Below are 27,167 nucleotides of genomic sequence, written 5' to 3' on the forward strand. Positions count from 1 at the left end.
GGTGTTTATGTTATTAGAAGAGGTCCACTGTGCGCAGATTCGCTGAAGGTTTGTTTGGCAAAAGATGAACCTGGATGTCATGAGACCAGGGTGCCGCCGGCAACTGGATGTGTTGGACGGAGAGGCAGAGGTAACCTCGTACCTTAAACGCAATCCCCTGCTGCATCCCACACCCTTCTGGTGTGCACCAGCAGAGGGTTTGTCGTTACTGTCATCGTTGTTGTCAGAGTCATAATTTTCTTAGCTTGAACAAACCAATTTTCTCTTTCTGGATAGTTTAGTTGGGGCTGGGAGAAGGAAGCAACATCTTCAGGTCTAAATCATAAAAGGAAGCTGCTGACACTGCCATTCCAAACCCTGCAGCCCGGGCACACGCACACTGTGTCCCTCTGCAGCTCTTGCTGCTCCTACCATAGAAAATTTCCTGCAGTTGTTGAAATGCTGCTGCTTGTGGATGAGAAGCACGTTCTTCCTGCTGGCCTCGGCTTGAAGAGGCGCTGCTACACCACCAACTACCGCTGTTGAAGGATCTTCCTTGTACTGAAAGGTAAGCGCAATGCCGAATATAGTGAGAAATGAGCCATTCTGAAAATTAAGCAACCTTTTTATTATGATTATTCTGTCAAGGCTTGATAGACTGAGCAGTCAGAAGAGATGCTTTTTGTCAGTTACATAATTCCAGATAAAAAGATCAAAATCATTCCTACAAATACTTGGTTTTTTGCTCTACAAGTAAAGCAGAGGACATTTATTACAAGAAGAGTTATACTTCTAAGCCATCTGAATTGGTCAGTTTTCAACTAAATTTCTCATCGTCTAGTTTTAGAACTTCATAAAAGGAACTTGGAGCGGTTTTTCTGCTGCACGCTTCAGGGCCAACGCGTAAGTGTAAACCCTGGCATCCACTGCAACCCGTTCTTCTGCTATGAGTTCTGAAAAGAAATGAAAAAAATATAATTATGAGATGCTGTTAAAACTTTTCCCCTACAGAAATGTAAGTCCTTTACTAAAACGAAGATGTATAGCATTCCAGATGAATTCCTCATGCTAACACCTAAAGCTATCACTCACTCTCTCAGCTTTTTTTTGGAGATACAGTATTCTGGGATGAGAAACGCCACGAGGAGCCAGGAGAAGAGAAGCTAAGGGTTTCCTGAAGCTCACGTTAGTGCATTTAATGTGTCAGAAAGCTCTTACCATCAATTCTTTGCAGCAGGTCATTCTTTGGAAGTGAAATAACTTCCACAAATTCTAGGAGAGAAGAAAAAAAATTTATGCACCTTTAAATTGGTGAACAGTAGAGGAAGTCAACTTCAGTGTCCTCTTTCTTATAGTTCAGAAGGGAAAACAAACTGCGTTAATGCTCATCAATATCCAAAAGCTGTGAGCCCATATATTGCCAAAAAGGCCGACTAAATGGGAGAAGGCAGTGACCGGGGTTGTTAAAAAATGGGTTTGGTGGAAAGGAACAGGGCAAGAGCTGGGAAAAACAGTGCAGCTGACAGCTATGGGGGAGAAGAATCCTTCTGAAAGGAGACTTCCTTTCTGAGAGTGGAAAATACACTGCTGAAGGGGACTTTCGGTTGGCTTATACTGGTATGGTAATGGGGTGTAGATGCGTTTGAAAACCAAAAGAGCACAAAGACAAAGGGTTTGTTCTTGATGAATCTGTGTTGGTGCACACCTGCCCTGTCTTTGAGTCAGCTGTCTTTGGGGCTTGATCGACAGCTGCTGTGGATTCGGTAATTTGTATTTCCTGAGATACTGGTGCTACAGGTGCAATAATGCCCCACAGGAATGTCTAGGCCAAAGCCAATCTCGTGCATGTTGAGGAGGGTTAGGAGATTAACCACACCCAAATAAAAACCAGTTTTAACTGACATTTTCTAAGTAAAACTTGCCACGTGAAGATCACACTTGACCTTACTGTCACTGTGAGTACAGCTACATACCTCCATCATCTGCAAGAAAAAAAGTAGTGAGTTAAGGATTCTGAAATACATTTGGGTTTACAACTCAAAAGCATTTTGATAGCTGACTGATCGCGCGTGACACTGTCATTGCTTCCACGTCCAAGCCCCAGCTAGGAAGAATATCTAGGTTCACAAGTGCTTATGACCCTCACTGAACTTTGGCACCTAAATGTCTCATTCCGGGTGTGCCAACACCTGACACAACATCCAGGCCTCCCCAGTGAATTTAGCAAAGAAACACAGCTCTGCTTATCTAAGAGTGCCAGATGTGATTTGAAGGACATACAGCATCTAAACCAGCTGGGACAGAAGAGAGGCAGGGGTAGGGATAGTTCTTTTAAGGCCACTCTTTTGTTACCTTCTTGGAATTTTCAAATAAATGGTACAAAACTCACCAAGTTTTTGCTTAGGTCTTGTATTCTCAGCATCATCTCCATTAATGGTGACGCTCACGATGTGTGTCGTGCTGTTTGACAAACCTGGGTCCAAGCAGAGAGCTGCCAACAAGCACATGAAGAGGTTTATTTTTCAAAAGCAGGAGTCAAGGACCTCCCTTTTTAACAAAAGCTTTCACAGAAATCTATCTGATACGATAGGAGAATGTATATTTGGCATATGTTCATGCTGGAAGACTTGCGAAAAGTTTGTTTTCACAAGTTCTTAAACGTAATGTTTCTGTAACTCTCATCTCTTTTACAGATTCCTTGCAAGACTTGTTTTCAGCACCTAGGTTTACTTTCCATTCCATAGACTGAAGATTAAACTGTAACCCAGACATCCCTTACAGACTTCCTCAGCCCATTAAAGCCTAATTCTGACATCACCTGTCTCCACCTCTCTGTCCCCAGCAAGCATCTGTACCCAAGAGCCAAGTCTCAGCTGCCATGACATTTACTTGAAATCCTCTGTAAGTTGCATCACCTTCTCAAGTTTTATTTATGATCCTCCTTTTGCCTCCATTTTATTTTATGTAGGAAGCATTGGATTGGCAACAGTCACATTCCAAAAGATATCTGGATTTACTCCAATTATTCTTCCTTCTTTCTGGTTGGAGAAGCTGGATACTGTCACCTCCCCACAGCTGACATGAGGATGACCTCCGCTCAGACTGCATCGTGCAGCTGGTGTTCCTCCCTAAGTTCACGGGTGTTGTTCACATTAAGTCCAGCAATTTAGACCTTTATACTAAAATGCCTAATCACAGCTTCAATAATTTGTTTTTTTTATAAAGCATCTTAATAGCAAAGTTTTCCACTCTAAACATCAACTGTTGCATTAGTCCTGTATATTGAACAGGAGTTCAACAACTGACTTGTCAAGGACCAAAGTCTCCTTGGTCCAGCCATGGGATACTACTCTCTGCTGATCTGCATAGACTTTTCTGCATAGATTTTTCCTTTAGTTTAAAGCATTTTAGACATTTAGAGTACCCATCAAAGACAGAATTAGCTTTGAAAAAATTAAAAAAAAGCAAAGACCTGGAGTACATTCAACGACTTCCCCCTTGTACCCGGTTTCTTCCTCCAGCTCTCGCAATGCAGCGCTTTCTGCAGTCTCATTTTCCTCAATAAGGCCTGTGAGATAAACATTACACAAGAACCATTTAAAAGTTAGCACTTACATCCATCCTGAGATCTAATCCACCTTTACAAAGGAGGTGAAACATTGTCACTGCCCTATTTTTACAGAGGGATAAGCTGAGGCGTTCGGAAGGATTCCTGTTCCAGGATTCATCATGCTGCTGCCCATGTCTCCAACTGCTTATCTACAGAAGTGTGCTGCCTTCCCAGGAAATGACAGTAATGTTCTCATGAGGGAAAGGAGCCAAAAGCTTCGGCTCTTGCAGAAAGGAGAAGTGGGGGGAAATGCAACATTCTAATAACAGGCTACTGTGCGAAATGCCTTCAGTCTGCTAACAGGAACTATGTTTATTTTGTATTCTTCATTATCAAATACTTCTATTTCTGAATAGCACGCTGAATAGCAGAGCTCACCGCGATTTTCTCGTTAGAGCTACTTCATTGATTGATGGGCCAGGCACATCTAAATACACTTAACTGTCAGCTTTATGTGACTAATCTTAATGTTTCAGTCACTTACCTGCAGGAAATTCCAAGCAGTAGCCGTTAATTGGGGGTCTGAACTGTTTCACTAGGACAACGCAGTCGTAGTGGAGAGTTCTCTGTAGTACCGCTATCACTGCTACACCTACAAATAGTGAGGGAAGACAAAAGTATATAGAACTTAAGCATAGCAGAAAGCAAGAATTTAGTGCTAGATCTGGAAAGGAACCCAAGCACTGTTACTCTGAGCATTATACATTTGGATGCCTGCTCCAGAATCCCGAACGATGAATTTAAGCTCCTTATATCACACGTGGTGAGAGACAAAAGCCCAAAATGAGGTCTTCAAAGTATGCCAGCAAACGAGAGGCGCGCGTACCAAGCAAGACCAGCCTCAGCCCACCAATACCTAGGGAAGGGCTCTCTTGCCTACAGAGACTGTTTGAAGCCATTCTATGGAACGCCCTCCCACATTCCTCTCATGACTAAACCATGTCCCTTGCCCCTAACAGCAGACCCAGTTCACCAATCTGTGAGCTACTTTGTATCAGGGCATCCATCCTGTCTTTGAAATTGCTCCCTTGTTCTAAAGCGACCTTGGGAAAACACTCCTACCGGGGACGCTCTGATTTTTCAGCACTGAAGTTAGCATTACGTTAGCGCACACTTGCTCAGGGGTACAGCAAGCTCTGCTAAGCTATTTGTTCTGCATCCTCATCCATTTAGAAAGACATCGGCTCAAAACTCTGCCCTGTGAGCTTATCAGAAGAACTTTCACAGGAAAAAATGAAAACAAAAAAAGTCACCAATGTCTTACCATCAGCTGAAACACCCTTCTTGTTGCCAGTACGCTTTACACTTTCCCAAGTTCTGTTTAACACAGACAAAAGGAAAAATGAATACATCAAAAGGAATAATATCCATTTTATTTGTAAGTCTCCTACTCTTGCTACTGTAATTTAAAAGCAAAATATACCATCACACAGTGAGGCCCCGTAAGAAAGCAGGTGGCCTTAGGCAAGCCCTGTCATGTGCTGGCACCATAAAGCGTCTGCAGTATAATTTTGTTTCGCCTACTTAAAGGAGGGAGAAAGACGTAAATGACTGTCACAGAACAGACAAGTCTTATAAAAGTGATTCTGGAAAAGTGCAAAATAAAGCAATTGATATATTAAACATGTCAGATTTTGAAAGACAGTTTTGTAAGAAGACCATACGCATTCTATCTTTTATCTTGCTTTTGCATAAGGTTTATAGTGTAAGTTACTGTGAACTCTCAGCTCAGTTACTCGAGCAAATGAGGAGCGCAAAGGCAATGAAGAGTAAAGCATCTCTCTCAAAATAAGCAATGGAATGAATAAAAACCCAAAATCCACCAGCAATAAAAAACCTTTCACAAAAGCACCAATCTTTGCTATTTTTTTAAAAGGATACTTTGCTGATGAACTGGGAGGCACTACAGAAAGCAAACAGTACAGAATCTAATACATTAACGGGAGAGAAGTAAAGCTGTGGTGTCACATCTAGATAAATACAGCAAAATTAAAGCACAGAAAAGAACCGAACGGGCGTGATAATATGCAAGAGGACAGTAACTTGTCAGTAGTATGCAAGATCCAGCACCATCAGCAGCGCAAAAAAGCCCTTAATGAAGAACCAGAAAAGCCTCAGGACGGACTGTCCGATCATCAGTCTATTTGCACAGACAAAGTTTATGTTCATTTCTGCACAGCGTCTTTACAAGGAACAGAAAATGCAAGATAAACCAGGGTCCAATGTGCCCAAAAGGACTTAGGAGCCAAATTTGATCCCACGTGCTGACACATCTGCTAGAGTAAGATTTTTTTTTTTCTCTGAACAGTACGAACTATAAAGGAATTGCACAATAGTTCTCATCTGGTGTTGAGTAATAGGTTTGTAAAGCTCATATTCTCTAGCCTGGGGCTGGTACAATTGGGAACGTTATAGGAATCTGAAACGCCAGAGCGGCAATTACCTGGGTTTACCAAAGGGATCAGTGTAAGTTGTTTCTTCAAGCTTCAACCATTTTCTTTCTGCAATTACCTAAAATAAAGAATTCTTTGTTAAATACATTATAAGATCAATCCCAAATATATTTGGGGGCTAAGGGGAGAAACAACACAACTATTTTTGGATTCTTCTGAAGACAAAATCACAGCATCAGAATACATGCAGGAACATGCAACAACATTCCTGTAGCTAATACGGAAAAAAAACCCCAACATTTACTCCGAGTTCTTGAATAGGAATAGAAAGTAAGTCCAGTAACTTTTCTTAACTTGACTTTTATAACGAAGTTTCAATGAATTCGGTGGGATTTTACATACTGGAAAATCCTCATCCTTTTAGAATGATTTTACAAAGGTCATGTTTCAGCTGAGAAAGAAAAAAGGGTCACTGGTCTGCACGGACTTTAGCTACACGGGTGATCTCATAAGTGCCCACTTACAAGAGAGCATGGCTAACAGCTAAGCATGCAAGACTGAAAACCAAACTATTTTGAAACTTTTCTTGCTGCGATCTCAGACTGTGCCCTTGTGTAAACTGCTGTTTTCTGTAACTGCGAGCAGTGATACGTACCTGCCCTTTTTAGGATTTCTGAGAGCTGCTGATTGATTGAGTGCTCGGCCTTAACATTATTACAAAATGTCTTTTCTGTGCTACATGAGTTTATTTGCCCTGTGGTGTTTCTTCATCTTTTATGTAATTCTTTTAAAAAGGAAAAATCCCTAGGTAGTAGCCCAGCAGTTTACTTCTTTTAATGTAACTTGTATTTTAAGCTTTGCTAAAGGTATAGGCAGACAAGAAGCTTGTCTCCAAAATTTTGTATCAAGCTGGCCATAGGTCTGACCACAGAAATCAGAAGTAATCGGTAAGATGAACAAACTACTTCCTATTGTCTAATGAGACACACTGCTGACAGCAACAGAACAAGCATAAGCAAGGGGAAAAGAGGATCTGGAAAAAAACCCACAACATTAAATTGTAGCAAAGGGTGGAGTCCGAGAGGCCATTCCTGTGGTTGGCACACTACAATCCTCTAGTGCAGGACAAGGAGCAAATAGGGCCCGTGTGGCCATGTAGATCTTGAAATTAAAAGTGAGAGATTCACCAACTAAAAAAAGAATACAGAGAAATGAAATGTAGTATATGATGCAGCTATAACTAGAGTACAGAAGCACAGTACAGCATCAGCTGGAGGCAGAGGCACATCAGAAACGATTCAGGTGTCCAGTAAATTATAACTGAGCTGAATGAACTCACATAATTCTTAAAATGTGTTCTTCAGAAAAATTATTTTTATAGGTAATTGAAATAATAATAGCACTCCTACGGTTGTAAACGCAGCTGCATGTATTTTTCATGTAGGAGTTCTGGTATTTATTTTGGAAAGCATAATATTTCCACGTAACAGGAACTGGAAAAGGAGAGCTATGTGTTCTCAAAAGGGCTTTCTAATGGCTTTGTGGTCACAAAACCAGAAAGGAGAATCAGGAAAAGAGAAGATGAAGTATATTATGCTCATTACAAGAAGTAATTCCGTTTGGAAGCATTCAGGTGTATTTTAAATAGCTTTGCATTCGCTCCTAAATCACTGCAGAACTAAAGTACAGGAAGATCCAAAAGAGAAATAGATGAAAATCATGTTCCATTGGTTGTCCAAGGAAAGGAATATATATACTTCAGTTAAGTAAACACAGCCAAATGTTTTAACGAATTTTTTTAAACATCACAGAGAACACAAAGAACTAGATTATTGATCATGGTCCCATATTGCTGCAGCATTCAACAGAGCTGGCAGATCATTACCCCTGTCATCAAGTTACCGTTTGCTAAGAAGAAAGGGGAAAATGGCTGAAATCAGAACACCACGGTCCCCAGGAATCCTGGAGGAAAAAGAAATCCCTAGTCTGTAAGAAATTAGACCTATCAAAGCTTCAAAAAGACAAAAAAAAAGAAAAAGTAAAAAGAAGGTTTTATGTGTACAAAACAAACAACATCAAACAAAGTGTTTTGTTTTTAATCAGATATTCTTAAGTACAGTTTTGGCCTCTGCTGTCATGGAGCAATAATTAAAAAGTACTACAGGACATGCAGCATAAATATTGACAATGGAAGTGTTCCACAATCCTCTAAAGTTAGGTGAAACCCTTGCTGCTAACAGCCTGCAGGGTGAGAAAACTGAAAGTTGCCAGGTTTCCCTAGAAGAAAAAGGGAATTTTGTCACCTGCCTCATCAGGTGCACAATTAAAACCTGTGGAAGCTGGCCCAGAAGCGTAACTTCTGCTTTGCTAAAACCCCTATTTAGGGCCTAAGGACAAGATGTGTTGCACTTACCGTATTCAGTTTTAGAATGATTTATTTTTATTCTTCTATCTATTACTTTGATGGGCAAATAATATCTGCTTTTGCTTACAACAGCCTGACTGTGGGTTTCTGGTTCCCAGAAAAAGGAAGAAGGAAGTAAGTTCAGCTGCTACTTTCATGAAAGAAGATATTCCAACATAGTTACTCAGACCATGTAGTTACTGAAGAGTTTATAGAACCACTTTCAATACTGAAAAAACTAAGTAGCTTAAAATATGTAAGATCTAATTACAAACTTCCAATGACACCAAAGAGTACAATATTCCAAAGGAGAAGAACTAAGAGGCATTATAGAAAAAAAAAAAAAGAGGATAAAACTAAAACATTACCTGCAAAAACACAGGTCTTAATAGAAAACTCAAAAAGCTTACAAAAATGAAACCCTTTATGCTTGAGAAATATTCATATTAAAAAAACACCCAAGGGAAAAAGGCATAAATATACCCCAATGATGTGAGTCTCTCCTGAAAAAGTTTTGTACCTTGCAATTTAAAGAAACTACAAGACCACGTTCATTTGAAGGAAAGAACGCTGCATAAAAGAAACTACATTTGTGTTATAACAGCATGATGCTGTTGTCAAACCTGCCTTTAACACCAAAGATTAACTTTTAAGAATTCACTTTAAAGAGAACAGAAACAAATATAGACAGTTTAAATTAGGGTGCAAGTGCTCCTAATAAGCACCCAGAAATACCTCCAAATTCCCTCCTCGGGACTGGATATTTTCTGATTCTGTGAAGATGCGAGCACAATATTTTTGAAAAAATCTTTCTACTTCCTTATAAACTCTTTAGAGCAGCAATTATCTAAATTCAAACCCTTCCAGAAAGCATCAAAGAAGGTACAATCCTAAATATTAAGGCAACCCTTAGCAGTTCATCCTAAAGGAATGGAAACAAGGCTGAGTTTCATGATCCACTCATTTCCAGTCTCTCAGCGGTATCAGCATTATTTCTGAACATTGAAAATAGCCTGAACAGACAATATAAGAAACAGCTGCAAAATCCTAAAATAAGAAGCTTAAAATAGTGCAACACTGTAGATTTCTCTCTCCCTTTGTTGTTATTTCGACAAAGAGAAATGCCACCTTTTTAAACTCTCTGACCATCAGGGAGAAATGTTTTGTCTATTGAATAGATTTTACAAACATACAGCATCTATAGCATTTCTAACTCTGCACTCACAAACATTCCGATCAGTCTCAAATAATCATTATTTAACAATAAAACATGTCAAAAACCAAGCATGCTATACCTCTTCTTTAAGGACGAATTGTCTACCAGTTTTTGGAACTTCCATGGATGTCTGAGCTGCCATTTTCAGGAATGTCAGGCTTTCCCCCTCCTGTGCAAAGTCCAGATTACTATGAAACAAAGTCAATATTTGTTTTCAGAGCAAAGTTAAAAGGTTCATTCCTGCATTCTAAATTAACAAATAAAACTTGCTGGAGAAAGTTAGGGACATGTGATAGCAAGTGCAATTCAGATTTTCAGCTCCACCTGATGGTTTCAGAGTCAAATAATTCAAAGGAGAAGCGGAGGTTTGGGTCAAATCCCTGACTTACATAGTTGCAATGGCCCTATCAGCTGCCGAGTAGCTATGCTGGCTGAAGACACCCTCATAAACTATTCAGAGGTCAGACACATGTAGAGAGAAAATTGATTTATTTTAGTCAAATTGTTTCATTCTGATCTGGGTGAACTGCTCTGTCAACACAGCATCACCACCACAGGACTACGTGCTCAACTATGAAAGTGGAAAAAAATCTTACACCAAGAGGACTTTGGGGGTAAAAATTATCTGCTATTGAGAAAGAATCAGAACTAGAACCTACCTCCACCTTACACACATCACAAATAAACACATAAATGACTCAATCCTTCCCCAGAAAAACCAAGGTCAAAAAGCCACCCCTGTGTTGCAAGTCTAAGTGGCACGTGGAGTTAGCGTGACCAAAGCATGTCAGTCTCTCTTACTGGGAATGATGTGGCTAACACCGTGCAAAAGGCAGCTGAATATATGCCCAAAGCCAGGCTCTGCACCTGCAGCTCAGTGCCTCAGCTCGCATCCTAACACTCCCTAGGAAGATAAGATCGTCCTCTCACTCTCTCAATCCATTTCTAGCTGAAAGGCACACCAGGCAGTAGAAAAATATGATGCCTTAGAGATTTACCATTAGTCCCCTGTCTCACTGTGGAGCTACAGGGCACCTCCAGCACAGAAACCCTTATCCTAAGGAAGCTCATCTCTGATATTATGTTGTAATACTGAAGTCCTGAAAATCAGCATGAATCATAAGCAAAAAGACAGTGCAAAGAAGTAAACCAATTTAACCAGGAGAGACGAGATAATCTTAAAGATCTCTATCGCTCAGCACTGATGGTCAAAAACTTTCCATAAAGTCAACAGGAATCTTTCCATTGACCTCAAAGAGGGTTTAGTACGGCTCTGTGGGATCTCCAGCAATGAACAATACCAGAAGTGTGTAATCACCACCTCTGTCAAACTCAGTTTTAGCACTTTCATTTTTTACTTCATCTTTACCCTTTTATGATAACATCTGCTGCACACTTGTGAAACATTTAAGAGCATGCAGCAAAATCAGCCTCCTTACATATAAGATTTGCATTTAATTCCACAAAGTAGTTAAGAGGAATAGGTATACAAAATATTTCTGGTTATCAGCAGGATTAAATCTAACGTACATAAATCAATTTCCTCAGTATGTACACAGGGCAGGCTCTTTATTACATGCCCTGTATGTACACAGGGCAGTCTTGCTGGATGAAACAGACCATAGTGGTCAATCATTCAAATTGTCTTTACGTAGCATAAATCCTAAAAAGGAACCCTGACTTATTAAATCCAATTCTGTTCTTTCAAAACCATTTTATATGATGCTTTCTTGAAGCAATGAAGTTCCATCTTGAAACTACATAGGTTTACTATCTACCTTATTACTAGGTGAAAAACTTCTAGAACCTCACTTGCTTATCTTCCAATTTCTATCCCACATTAGTTCAGTTAGCTGTTACCCATTTGCTCTTGAACCAGCAATGTCTCAAACTCTCTTCACTTGAGATTTAAGAGCTGTGGCTGGACAATGGCCATGGTATCTTGCTGTGGCTCTAAAATACAAGGTGAGGCTTTCCACCAAACTTAAGCAAACACACAGCCCAGCATAGCAGTTCCTAGAGGTTCCTGGTCATCCAGAGGAAACACTCAAAGGAGGCTCTGTGTGATACCTGAAGTATTCAGCTTTAAAAATATAAAAACTTCACATGCCTAGTTACAACAAAATCAACCCCTATATTTGGAAAGGATTATAGCCTTTTTGATTGACAATATAAACATATCAAGAGTGTAGATACTGAACCATATCTTTGTTAAACTTTTTTTTTTTGATCGGGCCAAATAAGTCTTCCTCTTTTCGTCTCCCCTCGCAGGAAATCCTGTTCCATTGATCGTACTAATCCTTCTACATAAGTAGAAGTGGAAGCTTGCAAGTATCAGCATATCATTCTCAAATGTGGATTACCACAATTGAACCCTAAATCCCACAAGCAGCTATAGTAATGGTTTGTACAACAGCATGGATACTTACCTATATCAGTTACAAGTACATACTAGAAACCTCATCTCATGGCAGAAGCTCTTTTGAACACAGCTTGCTCTCTTCGGCAGCAGAGAGATTCAAGGATGGCTTGCAACTTAAAATAACAAAAAATTATACAGCTTCAGCGGTTAGAATTATCACTAAAATCTAAAATAGATGAAAATGAGAGACTCATCTATCTCAGATTCTGTAGTTTTCATCTCCTCCACAAGCGGGTGCAATAACTCTATGTATGACTGACATTTTTTAAAGTTCCACCAAAAAAGTAATTTTTTCCAAATTCCGTTGACTGTACAGAAGTGAGAATTTCTGCTGTTAGAAAACTGAAATACCATTTGGTTAAATGAAGGCTGCAACTCTGGTATGTCACATTAGTCATGCTGTCAAGGGTGGCAACACCTTTTTTTCATAAAATTAGCTGCAACTGAAAATTAAGACTACAATGTTAGGTTTCAGAATAGACCTTGTCTCGTAGCCCTCACACCGGAAGGTTCTTCCATCTCATAAAATTACCACTGCATCATCTGAGTTATGAAATGCAACACAGCTCATGCAGCAGCCTGGGAACCTGACTTAACAATTACATTAACTCTAAGAATATAAATTTTTACTAGTTATCAGTGCAGTCTTAAGAATATGTCAAAGTGTCTGCATTTATCATCCTTCTTAGCATGAATCAACAGCACTTGAACTACAAATCATGGGGAAAAAAAGAATTTGGTCTGCTTTTACCTTCTCTGATGATTTTTGTGGCTAGTATTATAGGCTACTGCTGGCAAATCATGCTATTTGTTCCATTTATTTCATGTGGCGGTCACACTCAGACCTGAAAAAGGCATACCATTTATAAAAGGTCTAACTTTATTCCCGTTGCTTATTCCTTTATTGAGTGGCTTCCTTTCAAGGCAATGTCCAATCATTCTACAGTTTCCAAATTATCCTTCCCAGGAGTTAAAATCTTAAGCCAACTGAGGCTTGTGAATCAGCTTAAAGTGCAGCCAAGCTACCAGGGCTTTACATTAACCTATCCAAGTCATGATAGATGGATTAACTTTTCTAAATCACTTCTCAAAAGGCATTCTCCGATCCAAACTACACAACCAGATTTAATGGAAGCTCAGCAATGGGTCCTAAGCCAAGCTCAAGATAAAACAAAATACAGGGTTTCTTATAAAGAATGTGCAGCCCTACTTGAGGAGAGAGAAGCTCTGTCGCTGCAGAGCTCCGTTATAACGCTGGAGAGATGAAATCACAGAATGGTCGGGGTTGGAAGGGACCTTTGGAGATCATCTAGTCCAACCCCCCTGCCAAAGCAGGGTCACCCAGAGCAGGCTGGACAAGAATGCATCCAGGCGGGTTTTGAACATCTCCAGAGAAGGAGACTCTACCACCTCTCTGGGCAGCCTGTTCCAGTGCTCTGACACCCTCAAAGTAAGTTTTTCCTTACGTTCAGGCAGAATTTCCTGGGTTCCAGCTTGCGCACACTGCCCCTTGTCCTATCGCTGAGGACCAGTGAAAAGCGTTTGACCCCATCCTCTTGCCACCCAACCTTTTGGTATTTATAAGCATTGATAAGATTCCCTCTCAGTCTTCTCCAAGGTAAACAGCCCCAGGTCTCTCAGCCTTTCCTCATAAGAGAGCTCCATTCCCTTCATCATCTTTATAGCCTTCCGCTGGACTCTCTCCAGCAGTTCCCTGTCCTTCTTGGACCGGGGAGCCCAGAACTGAACGCTGTACTCCAGATGTGGCCTCACCAGGGCAGAGTAAAGGGGGAGGATGACCTCCCGCGACCTGCTGGCCTCGCTCTCTTTAATTCGCCCCAGGAGACCATTGGCCTTTTTGGCCACAAGGGCACATTGCTGGCTCATGGCCATCCTGTCATCCACCAGGACTCCCAGGCCCCTCTTTACAGAGCTGCTTGCCAGCAGGTCAGCCCCTAACCTGTACCAGTGCATGGAAATCCTAGACAAGCACATGCAAAGCAAGAAAGCAAAGTCTGCTAGGCGGGGGAAAAACACTGCCAGCTCCCCTAAGGCCACCCGTGTTCTCCAGGTAACGGCCTGGAAACCCCCCCCGCTTGGGCCACGTACACGTACGGGGCCGGGAGAGCGGCCCGGCAGCTGAGGGGAGCCGCTGCCTCAGGCGGGTGAGGTGGGGTGAGGTCGGAGGCGGCCGGGCGGCACCGGGACCGGGACCGGGCGGCGCTGAGGTGAGGTGAGTTGAGGCGAGGCAGCGGCCGTGTGCAGCGCTGAGGCGGGGCCGTGTGACGCCGCGGCGTGTGCAGCGCCGATGGCGGGCCGGGTGGCGCCCAGAGCTGAGGGGAGGAAGGTTCCAGGCGGAACGGGAGCTTCCGGGAGCGGTGAGGGGGGAAGCGGGCCGGACCGGACCGGACCGGGTTGAGTGAGGTGGAGGATGAAGAAGGAGCAGGTGGTGCACTGCCAGTTCTCCGTGTGGTACCCGCTCTTCAGGGCCGTCACCATCCGCAGGTGAAGGGAGCGGTGTGGGGCTGGGGGCGGCTGGGCCCTGGCGGTGGGGCTGTGTGGCCTAGGCGGGGAGAAGAGGGGGGAGGTGGGGCGTAGGGGAGTTGTGGGGGGCTGGGCTGGGTTGGAAACGGACTTGTTTTGGGTGAGATAGAGGGGACCTGCGTGGTATAGGGATGGAGGTGGGGAAGGCTTGATCAAGCTGGAATTCCAGGAGCTGGGGGCTCGTCCCTACACCCTGAGGGGGTGTTTTGGGCAGGCCAGGCACCCCTGCCCTCCTGGTGGGACTGAACACCAGCTGATAGCCGTATCGCCGCTCTTCCCACTCGGTTGCTTAAGGAAACTGAAGCTCAATGCACCCAAACCAAGTGACTGACTTCATTTTTCTGTGTATTTCTGGGAGCTGTAGCAAATTCTGCAGTTTTTAAGGTGCTGCTGCAGGTCACGAGATGTTTAGGAGAACTACTGGTAACTCAGGGAAGTCAAGTGTAAGATAGTTGCTCTGTTGGATCAAAAAGTACTGACATCAGGCTTTTAGTAATCAAAGCATTTAATCTTTTATGTTTTTTAGTGTTTAGCTCATGCATATTTTTAGTAAGTTTAGTGATAGTATTGCATTTTTGGAACATTCGGGTGGTATAGGCATATTTTGGCTTGTATCTCAGAAGGGAAACCTTCAATTCAAGCAACATCTTGTCTCCTTCTCACTGGCCACAGACACTCTTCCTTTGAATGTCTCAGAGCTTTGAAGGAGTGGGGCATTTTTGTGCGTTTCATCTAAAATTGTTGACTTCTCTTCCTCTGCTTCCCTGGAGGGAAAACAGGCATTGCTTTTTGGGAAGGGATGAAAGGGGAGAAAGAGAAATGGTTTTTTTTCATAGTATTAGGGAATAAAACATACCGTTATTGAGGTATGTTCTATAGTAAAAAACCTAATTATTTTTATTTAAGTCTTGTTATGATTTTAAAAAGTAATATTAATAATAAATTATTAAAGAATTTCTCGTGTTTCTTCCAGTGTTATACTTCCTCTACCAGATAATGTGAAAGAATATTTGCTGGATGATGGAACACTTGTGGTTTCCGGAAGGTAAAGCCTGTTTTCCCCTCACCCTCCGAGTATTAATACTATTTTATATTCACAGCGCTATTTTGTATACACATATTATATTCTGCCTAATGAATTTTTAAAATTTGACTGGTCTGGCTGCAGTAAACCTCATAGGGTACGAGCATGTGAATAGGCTGACTGTTGTTAGTAAAATTTGACTTGCTGGTGCGTGCTGCAGATCCTAAAATCTGTGTAATATGCTTCATTCTAAACCAAGTGGAGGCAGTTCCTTCATTTTTTCCTCTGCCTTTCCTTGCGAAGTCTACCAGTCTCTGGGGTGCACAGCCTGCTGGTTTGTCTTTGGTTGCTTTGATATGGTTAGCTCCAGTTCAGAGGCTTGACCTGCCCCATGCCATTCACATGCCTGCTGCCTTATCCAGGGGTGAAGTGACGTTACCTGAGTTTAATTCTCAGTAAGATAAGCTATATATAAAATCTTAGTAATTACTGAGTTTGTATAATCATGTGCATACATATAATCCATGCACGAGACAAGGCTGGATGTCCTGTGTGTATTCCTATGCCAAGATTTTGGATGGAGAAGAATGAGGTGGATGGATATGAGAAACAGTTGGAAAGAACCCAGGCCTTGTTCTTTGCTTTCTGCTTAGAATCTCACTGTATGGCTTCCTTATAAAATGATTATTGCATCTTGTTAATGATCAGACTCAGAAATCAGTCCACACTCCATCATTTCCTAACTGGTAGTTTGCATCTCACAGAGCAGCCAATTAGGCTGTGAGTGTAAGAGAGTTGTATCTAATTTCTTTGGAATCAATTGATATGAAATTGAAGCTGTTTAAACACCTTGTAAGGATGAAAGGTGTCTCGTAATTTTAATATTTTTTTTAATAAAAGGTATGCAGAAAATCAGAATTGTTTTTTTAAACCATTTTGGATAAGAAGTAATATTGTCACCTGCTTCTGCAGAATTGTGCAACTTATTTAGCAGCAGCCACTTATTTTTCAATAAGCCTTCAGAAAAGCTGAAACCGAGGGTTTGACTTTACAGCTGTGTTATACAAACAATTTCTGCTGTTTTCAATGGAGTAATGGCCAGCTGTATAATTGACTTATATTTTTTAAGACGTTTCCAATTTAAAATTCCTTTTAGAAACCTGTTTTTCTCTGAGTTGAACTTTCTTAGTGAGAAGTTAATGTGATCTTGTAGTCAAGGCCAAGATTGCTTTTAATCTTCAGTGAATCGATATCTGACCTCCTGATCTCATAAACTGAATTGATAGTTTAATCCCTAGGGAAGTGCATTAAGGGGCTGCGGAGACTTAGCTTGCTGAAGAGTTGACTTTTGGCAGGGATGCACATTTGAACTTACCCTGTTTGAGATGCTGATTTGCTGTGAATAAGTCTTTTTTGAGAGCTTGGTCTTCTCCTTTAAGATCTTCACGCTTAGTTATATTGGCTCAAGAACTTCAAAAGTCCTAAAATTTCAAGGGAATATTTGCAGTCAAGTGCTTTCTCCTAGATTTGCTAGTGTTTGCAACAGCAGATCTCCTGTCCAGAAAAAGGAACTTTTCAGGAAAAACCTAATGACTATGTATTCACTTTCCGTGGAATCTTCTTTTCTGTGTGTGGACATTTTCTTTTCAGAAGCAGAAATTCACAGGTCAACACCTGAAACTCAAATTTTATAAATTTTTACTTGGAAAAGGAGTGTGGAGGCAGAGCATAATTCAAACTGAGCTTTTTTTTTTTTTTTTAAAAAAAGATTGTATATTTTGTGCTTCTGTTAGAATTGGAAAAGAGTGATTAAGGGTGTTGAAAAGCTTCAATTATGGCTTTTTCAGAGCAGAAAGTGATCTGCTAATTTGAAAGAAGCAAAGTGTTTTGGGTAGGACCCAAGTCTAATGCCAGGGTGTTCAGTCTTCAGTTTTCTGTACCGGCTCGCTCTGATTTTTTCTGTGCCAGGGGTTTTGAGTCTTAACCTCCTTATGAAAACAACAGCTGGTAGATGCTGTGGAAATGTAATGTATATGGTCAAGTCAAATTCCAGTGCTTAATTTTCTTTCATGCTAATTTTTTGTTTTAGAGAAGACCCACCAAGTCATGCTCAGGAGAGAAGTGATGACGCAGAGGAAATACAGGTCAGTATAAAATGCAACTTAATGTCAAATTTCTTGAGGAAAAATACAAACATGTAACCTTTTCTGCATAATTTATAGGTGAGTACTTCACAAAAATAATAATCTCTGGTAGTTGCCTTGAAAAACTTAAAAACATTATTTATACTGTGACATTAGGGAAGGTTTAAAATGTTTCTATGCTCTTTCACAGAAGAATTTTTTTTTTTTATTTCCTGATAAATACATTTGTAATAATGAGTAGGGAATGTTGAAGGATGTTGGAATTGAACTTAATGCTGTTTCATGCCCTGAAAATTAGAAGGAGGAGTATGTTTGGAGGAGTTACTTCAAGAACCAATGAACTTCTCTGAGGCCATAATAGCTCAGAAGGGTATTTCAGAAGAAAAAGGCTGGAAAATGTTGTAAACGCAAAGTGACAGAAGGCAGAAAAAGGAGATGAAAAAGAAATACAACTGAAACTAATGAATCATAGGTCTAAGGATGGAAATGCTGGAGCTGGATGCAAGCTCTAGACAGGGAAGACTGTTGAGTTCTGAAATGTCCAAGTTTGTGATATAAATCACTATTAAAATATATAGGGGTTGTCTTTTATCCACGTGTTAGAATAGTGCTTCTGCTGAATATATAGTATTTTTCCTGTCTTAATTTACAACCGTAATAATTAGAGGATGGTGATGTTACGCTACAGGAGCTCCAGGGCAATAATTTGATCTACATGTTGTGGGAAGCCATAAAGCCATATGAATTCTGATGTTCTCAGCAATGATAAAGGATGTCTCAGGAAACCAGTAACTTTTGATTTGTTTTTATTTTTAACAGTGGTCGGATGATGAGAATACTACAACACTTAAGGTAAAAAGCCTAACATGTGGGTTTGTCAGCTGTATGCTTTCTGCAACCTTGTGATAGAAACTTGTTGCCAGTTAGAGATATCTGTTGCTGTGTTTAACATTTTTTCAGACCATTCTAGACGGATGGCAGTGTAAATGTCTGTAACTTTTAAAAAGTTTTGCTGGCTTAATTTTATTTCGCTAAAAATAAAATGCCTTTCTTCATGCCCAACAATCACACACGTGTTAGACTATAGGAAATGAACTGAAGTATGGCTCTAAATATAGCTGTCTTTCATTTTCACCACTTTGAATATCTCCCAATTACTTAATCAGACTGGAGGCAGAAGAAATGAAGCCCCTGCAGCTCAATTTTCACAGCTCTTCTTACACCTGTGCCATTATTTCCTCCGAAGTACATTTCTTTCTACCATCTTTCCGCCCCCCGTCTTTATGCTGTCCTTTCACCGTGCCTCACTTAGAATCAGGATCATGATAGATACGAATCAGGATTCCACGGTCTTTTTTTACATCTTTTTTGAAACTTGCTGTTGCCCTATCGTTGTCAGAGTTAATATACCTGTGTCACTTGTCTGCCATTGATACTATTACTTCAGTCCTGTTGGCTCCCTAATGTTCAAATAAGTGTTGAATTGCTCACATTGGATTAGGTGCAATATAAACACAGCCCTGCTTTGGGCTGTGCATAGCGCAGAATTTATAGCCTAGATTTTAAAACTAATACGTGCCAGATTTTCACACGCTAATATCTTCAGTTCAAATATGTAAGCTTTGATAAAGTAGATGCCTTAGATTGTAAATTATTCAGAACGAGGATTTTGGTATCCATCTTATCTTCTGTGAAGCTCATGTTAATGTTGCTAAAGAAATAATATCAGACTTTTGAATCAGGTTTCACTGTAGTGTACAACGCAATAAGGGAATACATAATCGAGAGGTCTGATACCCATCAGAAGGGTATAGGCCATGCAATTTCAGTTTAGCTAGGTGAGCATTACGTACTGTGTGTGGATTGCAGCTTTACAGCTAATGTTTTACTGGGGCTGGCTGGGATAAAGTTAACTTTCAGCTGTTGCTGAACAGTGTTTGCATAGTGTCAAGGCTTCTCTTTTCCCAGTCTGCCCCATGCCCCTCCCCAGTGACTAGGCTAGGGGCAGGCAAAAGAAAGAGAGGGGACAGGGCCAAGGCAGCTGACCCAAATTGTCTTAAGGGATATTCCATACCATATAATCTCATGCTCAGTAATAAAAGCTGGGTAAAGGAAGAAGAGGGGTGTTTCAGCCTCCAGGGTGGCTCTTGTTCAGGAACAGGGCTTTGTCTTTCGCTAAACCTGGAGCTTTGAAAATGGTTAATAATGAACATGGTTTGTGCCCATTGCTAGTTCCTACAAGAATACACTTATGTTTGGTTAAAGAAAGAGACTAAAAGTAGAATTTCACAATGTGCTCTTTACCATCTCGTAAATTTGGTAGATGATTGCTCTGAAGACTCCATCCACAGCAAATATGCTTTCTTTACCTGAAAACTGGGCACTACTCTGAGGCCAGCGAGCGAACAGAAATAGTCTTCTGTGCTTTTAAGTGTTGCCTGTTAGCCCTTTGACAGTGATGAAGAGAGTGAAGAAACAGCCTGCGTAGAATGCAGAAGGGTGGGGAGCTTCATCTGGAATTACCACAAGAGATGAGAATGGATAAGTGGCACTGTGGAAGTTGAACAGGGAGACGCTAAGGGAACATAATGTGTAAAGAATAGTGGGACTGGCTGGAGAAGTGCTTCTGCGTTCACTGTCAGCCTAGGGCATTCACATCTTACTAACGATAAATCCCAGGTTATAATTCTCCATTGGTTTCTTGTCTCAGGGAGCAGTAAGGTTGGCTGTGGTTGTGATTATTCTGATTTGGTGACCCACCTGAGTTGTCAGGTAGAATTTGTTTCGCTTGCTCTTTCTATATTCTGAAGAACAATTAGAATATAGGATTATAGAAAATTCTGTTTAAAAAAACTTGCATTAACGTTGACGGTTGCAAAGTCAGGCATTCAGAATTTAAGGAATGTTAGAATCTAGCTTGTTTATGCCGCCTTAGAGCTATCCTCTTGTGTATGTTTCTTCACTTGTAGTAATCGAATGACATGATGGTAACATTTCCCCAGGGAGGCTTAGTATGTGCTGGTATTACGTGTATAGTATGACTCCTGACTTCTGTCAAAACAAGAGGAAATTGGATCAGAATGCAGTGGCTGAAGAGTTTTACTTCTTGCGGGAACAATTTCTAGAATTGACTGAAGCTCTGAATATAAAGTAAGACAATATAAGTGCTTTTTCAGTTTTTCAAGTGTAGTTTCCCATGGAGACTAGGTAATGTACTAAGGAAAGATTCAGAATGTTCAGTCTAAGCCACTGCACTAAAATGTGAGAGGGTTTTTCTAGGTATTTGCGTTTGGGGGGGCTGCAGAAGGAGGATGCCAAAATGGATGAACCTTTTCTGATCACTTGTGTGGCTATGAGGGCTTTGTTGTTTTAGAGACATGGATTACCTTTAGCCTAGAAGTTATCTTTGAGCTGAGTTTGAAAATACTCAGGCAGAAACGTGTTCTTATATACTCTTTGTGATAAATCCTATTACATGAAGAATCTTTGACATATGCCTGAAAGACTTTCATATTATTTTAAAGGTCAGCAATATGTTTTTTTTTCTATTGCACCACATTCAGAGTGGAGTTTATAGCATCCTGAGGAGTTTTTTTTCCCCTGTTATGTTTACAATATTGACAATGTTCTTTACAAGACAAGGTTTTCTAGTCCAACCCATACCTTTCTAGTGTGTCCTCTGTTTTGATGGAAGATATTTTTAAGGAGCTACTTTAAGATCTAATTTAAGACCTGATTAGTTAAAGTATTACTAACAACACTTTGTAAAACTAAAGCTTAAATGAAGAGCTGTCACTCAAATTGCTTATGAATTGATTTATTTACTTTTATTATACTCTGCACCTAAATGCAACTAAGGAACTATTACAAAACAGAACTGGTCTCTTTCTACCTTCTAATGCTTTGACAAATGTTGTAGCATTCTGTATCTTAGATTTTTTACAGAGATGCTTAATTCTAAACAAACTATTTTAGAAAGTTTGTTTTTAAATCTTCTAGGATCTTGTTTGTATACGGTAATCTACCATCAGGTATAAAACAAGAAGTACGTGTTTAAGGTCTGTTTATTTGACTTGCATGTTTTCCAGCTATTGCAGTTTTCATGATGAATGCTGTGAGTTTTCAAGTTTTGCCCTTAAGTTCATGGAATCTTGCTAATAATGAGAGTGAACACTGGAAACATATTTTCAATTTTCTCTGATTGAAAGAACGTCAGAGTTGATTCTTAAGTTATTTATTTCTACAAATACATTATTTTTGTGGGGTGCTTGGTTGCTGATTTTGGTCACGTCCTTCTATCATATGCATTTCTAATGGTATTTAGAAGATGTCTACACTTCACTATTAAATGTATTGAAACTGGTATTTTTATTGTTCTTTCTTCAGGCACCAGAATTTCCTGAATTCACAGCTAAAGTTCAAGAAGCAATAAGTTCCTTGGGTGGTAGTGTTTTTCCTAAACTTAACTGGAGTGCTCCAAGGGTAAGAATGCTGTCTCCCAAAACTTGTAACCGATGTTATCACAAAGATTTTTTGGTTTGTTTTATCTTAATGCCTTGGAAAGTAGAAGAGACTAGTGCTTCTGATGAAGGAAGAAGTGATAGATGAGATATCAGTGAAGCAAATTGTTCTGGTAAATTAGAAGCTAGATGGTGGAATGTTTGGTGAGGCTGATGCAAGACAGCCCTGTCTTTCTTACATAAAACCCTTGATCCTTGTCACGGATAACAGTATGATGGTGAGACTCTTGTCATTTAGGATACTAGTTGAAAACTTTGCCTGGGATAAAGATTAAAAACCCCACGTTTTTAAAAAAACAAACAAGCAACTTCCCTCCAGTTATTTTTAGGTACTTTAACTATGCCTTAAGAATGAGTGCACCTAAATGTTTTTGCATCGTATTCTCAAGGGAAGCTTGTGTTCAATCAAGCATTCCAAGAAAGTGCCTGGAACCAGTAAGGCAAAAACTTGGTTTTTGAAATGGATTTGCTCTGCTTTCAACAGAGGATTTGTAAGAAAAGCAATAACTATTGTGTCTCTTGTAACAGCTAATGAAGTTTTCCTCGGAATAAAAAAATAATTTTCTACATGTATTTCAAATGTTGCGTAATATTTATATAGATCTGCAGCTTGCGTTCCTTCCTGCTAGTAAAGGTGCATTTTTGTATAATCTTTTTTTTGTTTAGGATGCCTACTGGATAGCAATGAACAGCTCTCTGAAATGTAAAGCTCTCAGTGACATCTTCCTCCTCTTCAAGAGTTCAGACTTCATTACGCGTGACCTCACTCAGCCGTAAGTAGATTTCTAGCAGACAATCTTATATATACCCCGTCAAAAAAAAAACAAACCCACCTTGCTGAGGGTAACGTTTCAGTTCTTTTGAAAGATCTTACTCTTTACTGTACAGAAATGATAAATATCTGGTACAAAAATACATATTTATGTTTAAAAGTTGTTCAGGTACAGCAATCGGTTAGTTGTTCTTTGAAGCTCCTTTCACCCCTTCCCTCCTTCTTTGTCTCCCTCCACCGTGCAAAAATAAATGCCAGGTCCAATTTAGTGCAGAGAATTGCGAAGCAAATCCTCTTCACTGTTACTTACCATGAGCGAGTCTTTCCTAGTAACCGGAGTTGTTTACCTAGCTTCAGTCAACAAGAGAGGAGCGGCCTCCATTTTATTCTTATATTAATTCACTTGATTTTAATATGCAAATGAGTGAAAAGCAAAACAGGAAGACATTGTATTAAAGTAGTACATGCGAAATGACGCTATGAACTAAGACCATTTTTATCGAGTTGCTTTCCAGAGCAAGTGATATTTTAATCTTGGGGTTTTTTTGCCTTTCCGCCCCTCTTGGCATTTACTTGTTTCTACCTACCTTATTGTTGCCGCTTCTCGTGGTAACATAGCACGACTTTACCAAAGCTTCAAATTTTAAAGCTGTCGAAGTTTGTGTGGCTGCCTGGAAGATGCCCAAGACTTCTGCTCATGTATTCCTAGAGCTCCTTCTGAACCCAAGTTCTTGTAGCTCTTCAACAAATGCACTCCAGAAGCTGTGGCTAGGGATAATAGTTATGGATAAAACTACAAATATGATGTGCTTGGGGTTTATTTTATCTGCTCACATGAAGAGAATACTTAATTGTATAGGAACAGCTTTCTCCCATAATACCTGCATCTGATTCATGCCACTCATTTCTAAAATACAGCCTTTTTCTGAAAGAAAATAAAATTATTAGAATTTAATGTTCTTGTTACTATTATTACCAGGGTTTTTTTCAGAAAAGCAGAATTTCAAGGAAAAAGGGCAATCCATGGCTTGGTATCCGAGAGATTGTTTTCCAGTAATTATTCAATGCTTATTTATATTACTGCATTATTTAGGAGATTCAATCAAATGCAGGGCACTTGTTCTAGGTGCTTTATAGAGGATTACCAAGCATAATAGTCCTGTGTTAGGTAGCTTATGACCCGATAACCATTGTCTTGTCTAAAATGTGAAACCAGCTGCATTAATGCTGTGCAACTGCCTTCTGGTTTTTTATTCCTGCAACTCTAATAACACTCTTTCCCTCCCAGTTTGTTGGTACATTAAAAAATGATAGGTAGCAACATCCTCATCCTTATCTCTGCATTTATGGAGTGCTACCAACACTGTCAGTCCAATTTGGATGCTAGGTTTTACATTATGTCTAACCTGTAACATTCTGAGGTGCAGGGGAAGAGACAGAGAAGGAGGGGAGAAGACATTGGGGTGAGAAGATAGTTTGAAAAGAATGTTGGACTAGGGAAATGTGAGCATTGAGAATTCATGATTCTGGGATCATAGAGAATGAAAGAGATGAGGGAGATGAGAAATCTGTAGTTTATATTTCAGAGGTGAGTGAATAGGGATTCTCAGAAGACTTTGGTGCCTTACCAAGGAGCTTTTTTTTTTTTTCCTGGTTTCCCCTAACGGGAGGCTAGGTGACTTGGCCGGGTGTCTTGAGGATGGTTTGCTCCGAGGGTTGAGCACTGAAATTTAATGTGTCCTTTGTTGTAAATGCTTCCAGTTGTGGGTCTGAAAAGAACTGTACACTTTGTATCATCCCTTAGTGCATATTAAATAATACGGTTTTTGTATTCTACTATTCTCACGTATGAAGAGGTTCAGCAAAAGGTACCCTGAGCTGCCTGGAGAATTGCTGTTTGGCTAACCACTTTCTTATGGGTTTGGGACACAATCAAGTGTTTAGCAAGCACCACTTGATTTAGAAGCTGTGGCAGTTCTGTGTGTGTTTTTGTGCTCTTAGTTTACGCCATTTATATGGTAGAATGAATTGGTTTGACTACCTTCACTGAGACTGAAATTAGTGCATTTTCTGTCAGGCTTTATCTCATATCAGGTAAAGGCGGTGCCTCAGCTCTTCACCTTCCCTTCTGCAGACGGTGCTGACTTAGTGGTAAAGGCAATGAATGCGTTCTAGCTCCTAGGTTGTGAGATTTCACAGCATGGGTGTTAACTTGAACCATCAGTAATTTCACCTCAAGTTCACACCAGACTAAGAACAGTAGCGGCTGGGCAGCCTGCAGCGGGCGTGCTCTCTTCTACTGATCCTGCTGTGGGAGAATAACCTCTAGCAGAAAGACAACACCTCAAATTGCAGTAGTCCAATCCATTTAGACTAGATAGAGAGAAGACCGCACGCACCGCCAGGTAGCACAGCTCAGCTAGTGGGTGGTAAATAAGCAAACCTTATGACGTCATTGGGGGATCATCACCTAATCTAAAGGTTAAGTTGCATTTGAGAAGTGTTGTATTTATTTCCCTTCCTATAAAGTCTAATCTAATATTGATATAAACATGGGTTATGGGTTTTTTTGGTCAGAACAGGCTTAGTTGTTTTGGTAAGGTAGAGTTAATATGGGCAGTGCGGCCTTGCGGTTTCCATGAATTTGAATAGAAGTGTGTAGTGTGTAAAATCACTTTGGTCTCTATGTATCTTATATTTTACGAATATGTTGTACTTGATTACAGCACACATTACTGTCCAGTCTGTGCGTGGTATTTCTAAATTACTAAGTTATTTGTACAAAATGTCCCCACCCAAACAGTGAAATGATTATTGCTGATTCGAAACAGTGGTCTTCCTTAATTATACTATTGATTAGTTGCCAGTACCCTAGTCCTTAGGAAGCAGAAATTAAAAATGTAGCTGGTATAAGAACCTGAAGTGCTGAACAAATGAAAATTGGATATGTAACACATCCAAATCCCTTGGAATGGCTACGTGGAGGATAAATGCACTATATTTCTGCTTCTTTCATTAATACTCAGCATGGTCTAAAAGCTCCTTGCCTCGTGTAGGTAACAGCTAAAATGTTGTATGCCCTTGTTTTTTTGGTGTGTTTTGTTTTCTCTTCAATTGTATTAACTTAAAAGTCCACTTTATGGGTCATAATATGGAAAAGACTTTCCAATGGCAATGTGAAGATCTGTTTCTTAATGCAGCTTTACCAGTGATGTGGGACTTAGGGCAAACCACTTTCTTTACCTCTTCCTTCCTCTCCCATTTCCTGTCTGCTTATCTGGTATTGATCTATACGTTGTTCAGGTCAGGGAACTGCCCTTGCTGTAATTCTCAACTGTCTCAAGTTCCGAGAAAACTTCAGCTATGCAATACTTCAATACACACCATTAGAAAATATGGCCTTAATGCAAATACACCGAGCATGACTAGATAAGCTTTGACTATTTTAAATGTTTGGATTCTCTCATGATGTTGACATTTCGTTTGGTTGAGAAGTTCAGAATAATGAGTTCACTTTCCTCCTTGTTAATTTTGTATAAATTAACAAAGACTTCAGAGTGATGCACTTGTTAATGTAGTCAATGTTGTTTCTGCTTCAAAGTAAGCATTGCATTTTACTCAGCTGGGTTCACAAAAAAACTTGTGGGTGGTGTGATCCTTAACTTTTCAGGTTTTTAGGCTTTCAGAAACTTAGTGTTGTGGATAGGTGACAAAAAAAATATCCCTTTCTAATTGGGATTTCTGTTAAGTGATTAAAACTCTTCTTTTGAACAAAAATCCTTTTAAAGCCTTATTGAGTGTATCAGTTTAGAACAGTTTGCTCCCTTATGGTTAGAATGTGTGGACTATGTTTTGTTAATACATGATTGCCCACCTTGAGACTGGTGTCAATACTAGCAATGGTTCTGATGATATGATAATGCACTTTCTATTACAAGATAAGCTTGTTGTTACATCATGCTTGTTAATAAACCTTGGAAATTTCGTCAGACTTTGGAGATTGTTCCTATTCTGCAGGGCAATACTGGATATTTTAAATCTGCGTATACTACTGTTGGGATTTTGAATGCTGAAGTGTTCTTATTTTTCCAGTTGTTTAATAATCACAACCATAGCGGTGAAATAAGAAGTCATGTGAA

At 40.1% G+C, this 27,167-nt stretch overlaps 2 protein-coding genes across 5 annotated transcripts in view; one reads left to right on the forward strand and one right to left on the reverse strand.

Moving 5' to 3' along the window:
• Positions 1-583: 583 nt before the first annotated feature.
• Positions 584-14,320, reverse strand: NUDT5 (nudix hydrolase 5). 3 transcript variants are annotated; one of them, XM_074573298.1, is made up of 11 exons: positions 14,134-14,318; positions 12,032-12,137; positions 9,682-9,790; positions 6,033-6,100; positions 4,854-4,906; positions 4,074-4,181; positions 3,452-3,547; positions 2,369-2,470; positions 1,953-1,961; positions 1,198-1,251; positions 584-932 (listed from the first exon to the last, which is right to left on the reverse strand). In XM_074573298.1, exons 3-11 carry the CDS (start codon positions 9,742-9,744, stop codon positions 823-825), a joined length of 663 nt encoding a protein of 220 aa, XP_074429399.1. In that variant the 5' UTR covers positions 9,745-9,790; positions 12,032-12,137; positions 14,134-14,318; the 3' UTR covers positions 584-822. The 3 variants fall into 3 exon arrangements, with proteins under 3 accessions (XP_074429399.1, XP_074429397.1, XP_074429398.1); XM_074573296.1 differs by lacking the exons at positions 584-932; positions 1,198-1,251; positions 1,953-1,961 and adding an exon at positions 12,776-12,869 and having other exon boundaries at positions 1,968-2,470; positions 14,134-14,260; XM_074573297.1 differs by lacking the exons at positions 584-932; positions 1,198-1,251; positions 1,953-1,961 and having other exon boundaries at positions 1,968-2,470; positions 14,140-14,320.
• A 38-nt stretch (positions 14,321-14,358) lies between these two features.
• CDC123 (cell division cycle 123) overlaps positions 14,359-27,167 on the forward strand; it is a 35,610-nt gene continuing 22,801 nt past the window's right edge. Inside the window, exons 1-6 of one of the 2 annotated variants that reach the window (XM_074573294.1) lie at positions 14,359-14,529; positions 15,542-15,613; positions 17,682-17,736; positions 18,556-18,588; positions 22,123-22,218; positions 22,923-23,029. In XM_074573294.1, the coding sequence (XP_074429395.1) occupies positions 14,456-14,529; positions 15,542-15,613; positions 17,682-17,736; positions 18,556-18,588; positions 22,123-22,218; positions 22,923-23,029 (437 nt within the window). In that variant the 5' untranslated portion in view covers positions 14,359-14,455. The remainder of the gene's footprint in view (positions 14,530-15,541; positions 15,614-17,681; positions 17,737-18,555; positions 18,589-22,122; positions 22,219-22,922; positions 23,030-27,167) is intronic. The other variant, XM_074573295.1, reaches the window with a different exon arrangement.

This window comes from Larus michahellis, chromosome 1 (assembly GCF_964199755.1).
Source record: "Larus michahellis chromosome 1, bLarMic1.1, whole genome shotgun sequence".
NCBI classification, from domain to species: domain Eukaryota; kingdom Metazoa; phylum Chordata; class Aves; order Charadriiformes; family Laridae; genus Larus; species Larus michahellis.

What these genes read in the sequence shown, in the direction of transcription:
- NUDT5 (XM_074573298.1), bottom strand. Translation starts at nt 9,744, where the DNA reads ATGGCAGCTCAGACATCCATGGAAGTTCCAAAAACTGGTAGACAATTC. An exon ending in CTGCTTGGAATTTCCTGCAG is followed by an intron (nt 3,548 to 4,073) that starts GTAAGTGACTGA and finishes TTTATCTCACAG; the next exon opens with GCCTTATTGAGGAAAATGAG. An exon ending in AGTCGTTGAATGTACTCCAG is followed by an intron (nt 2,471 to 3,451) that starts GTCTTTGCTTTT and finishes GCTTGTTGGCAG; the next exon opens with CTCTCTGCTTGGACCCAGGT.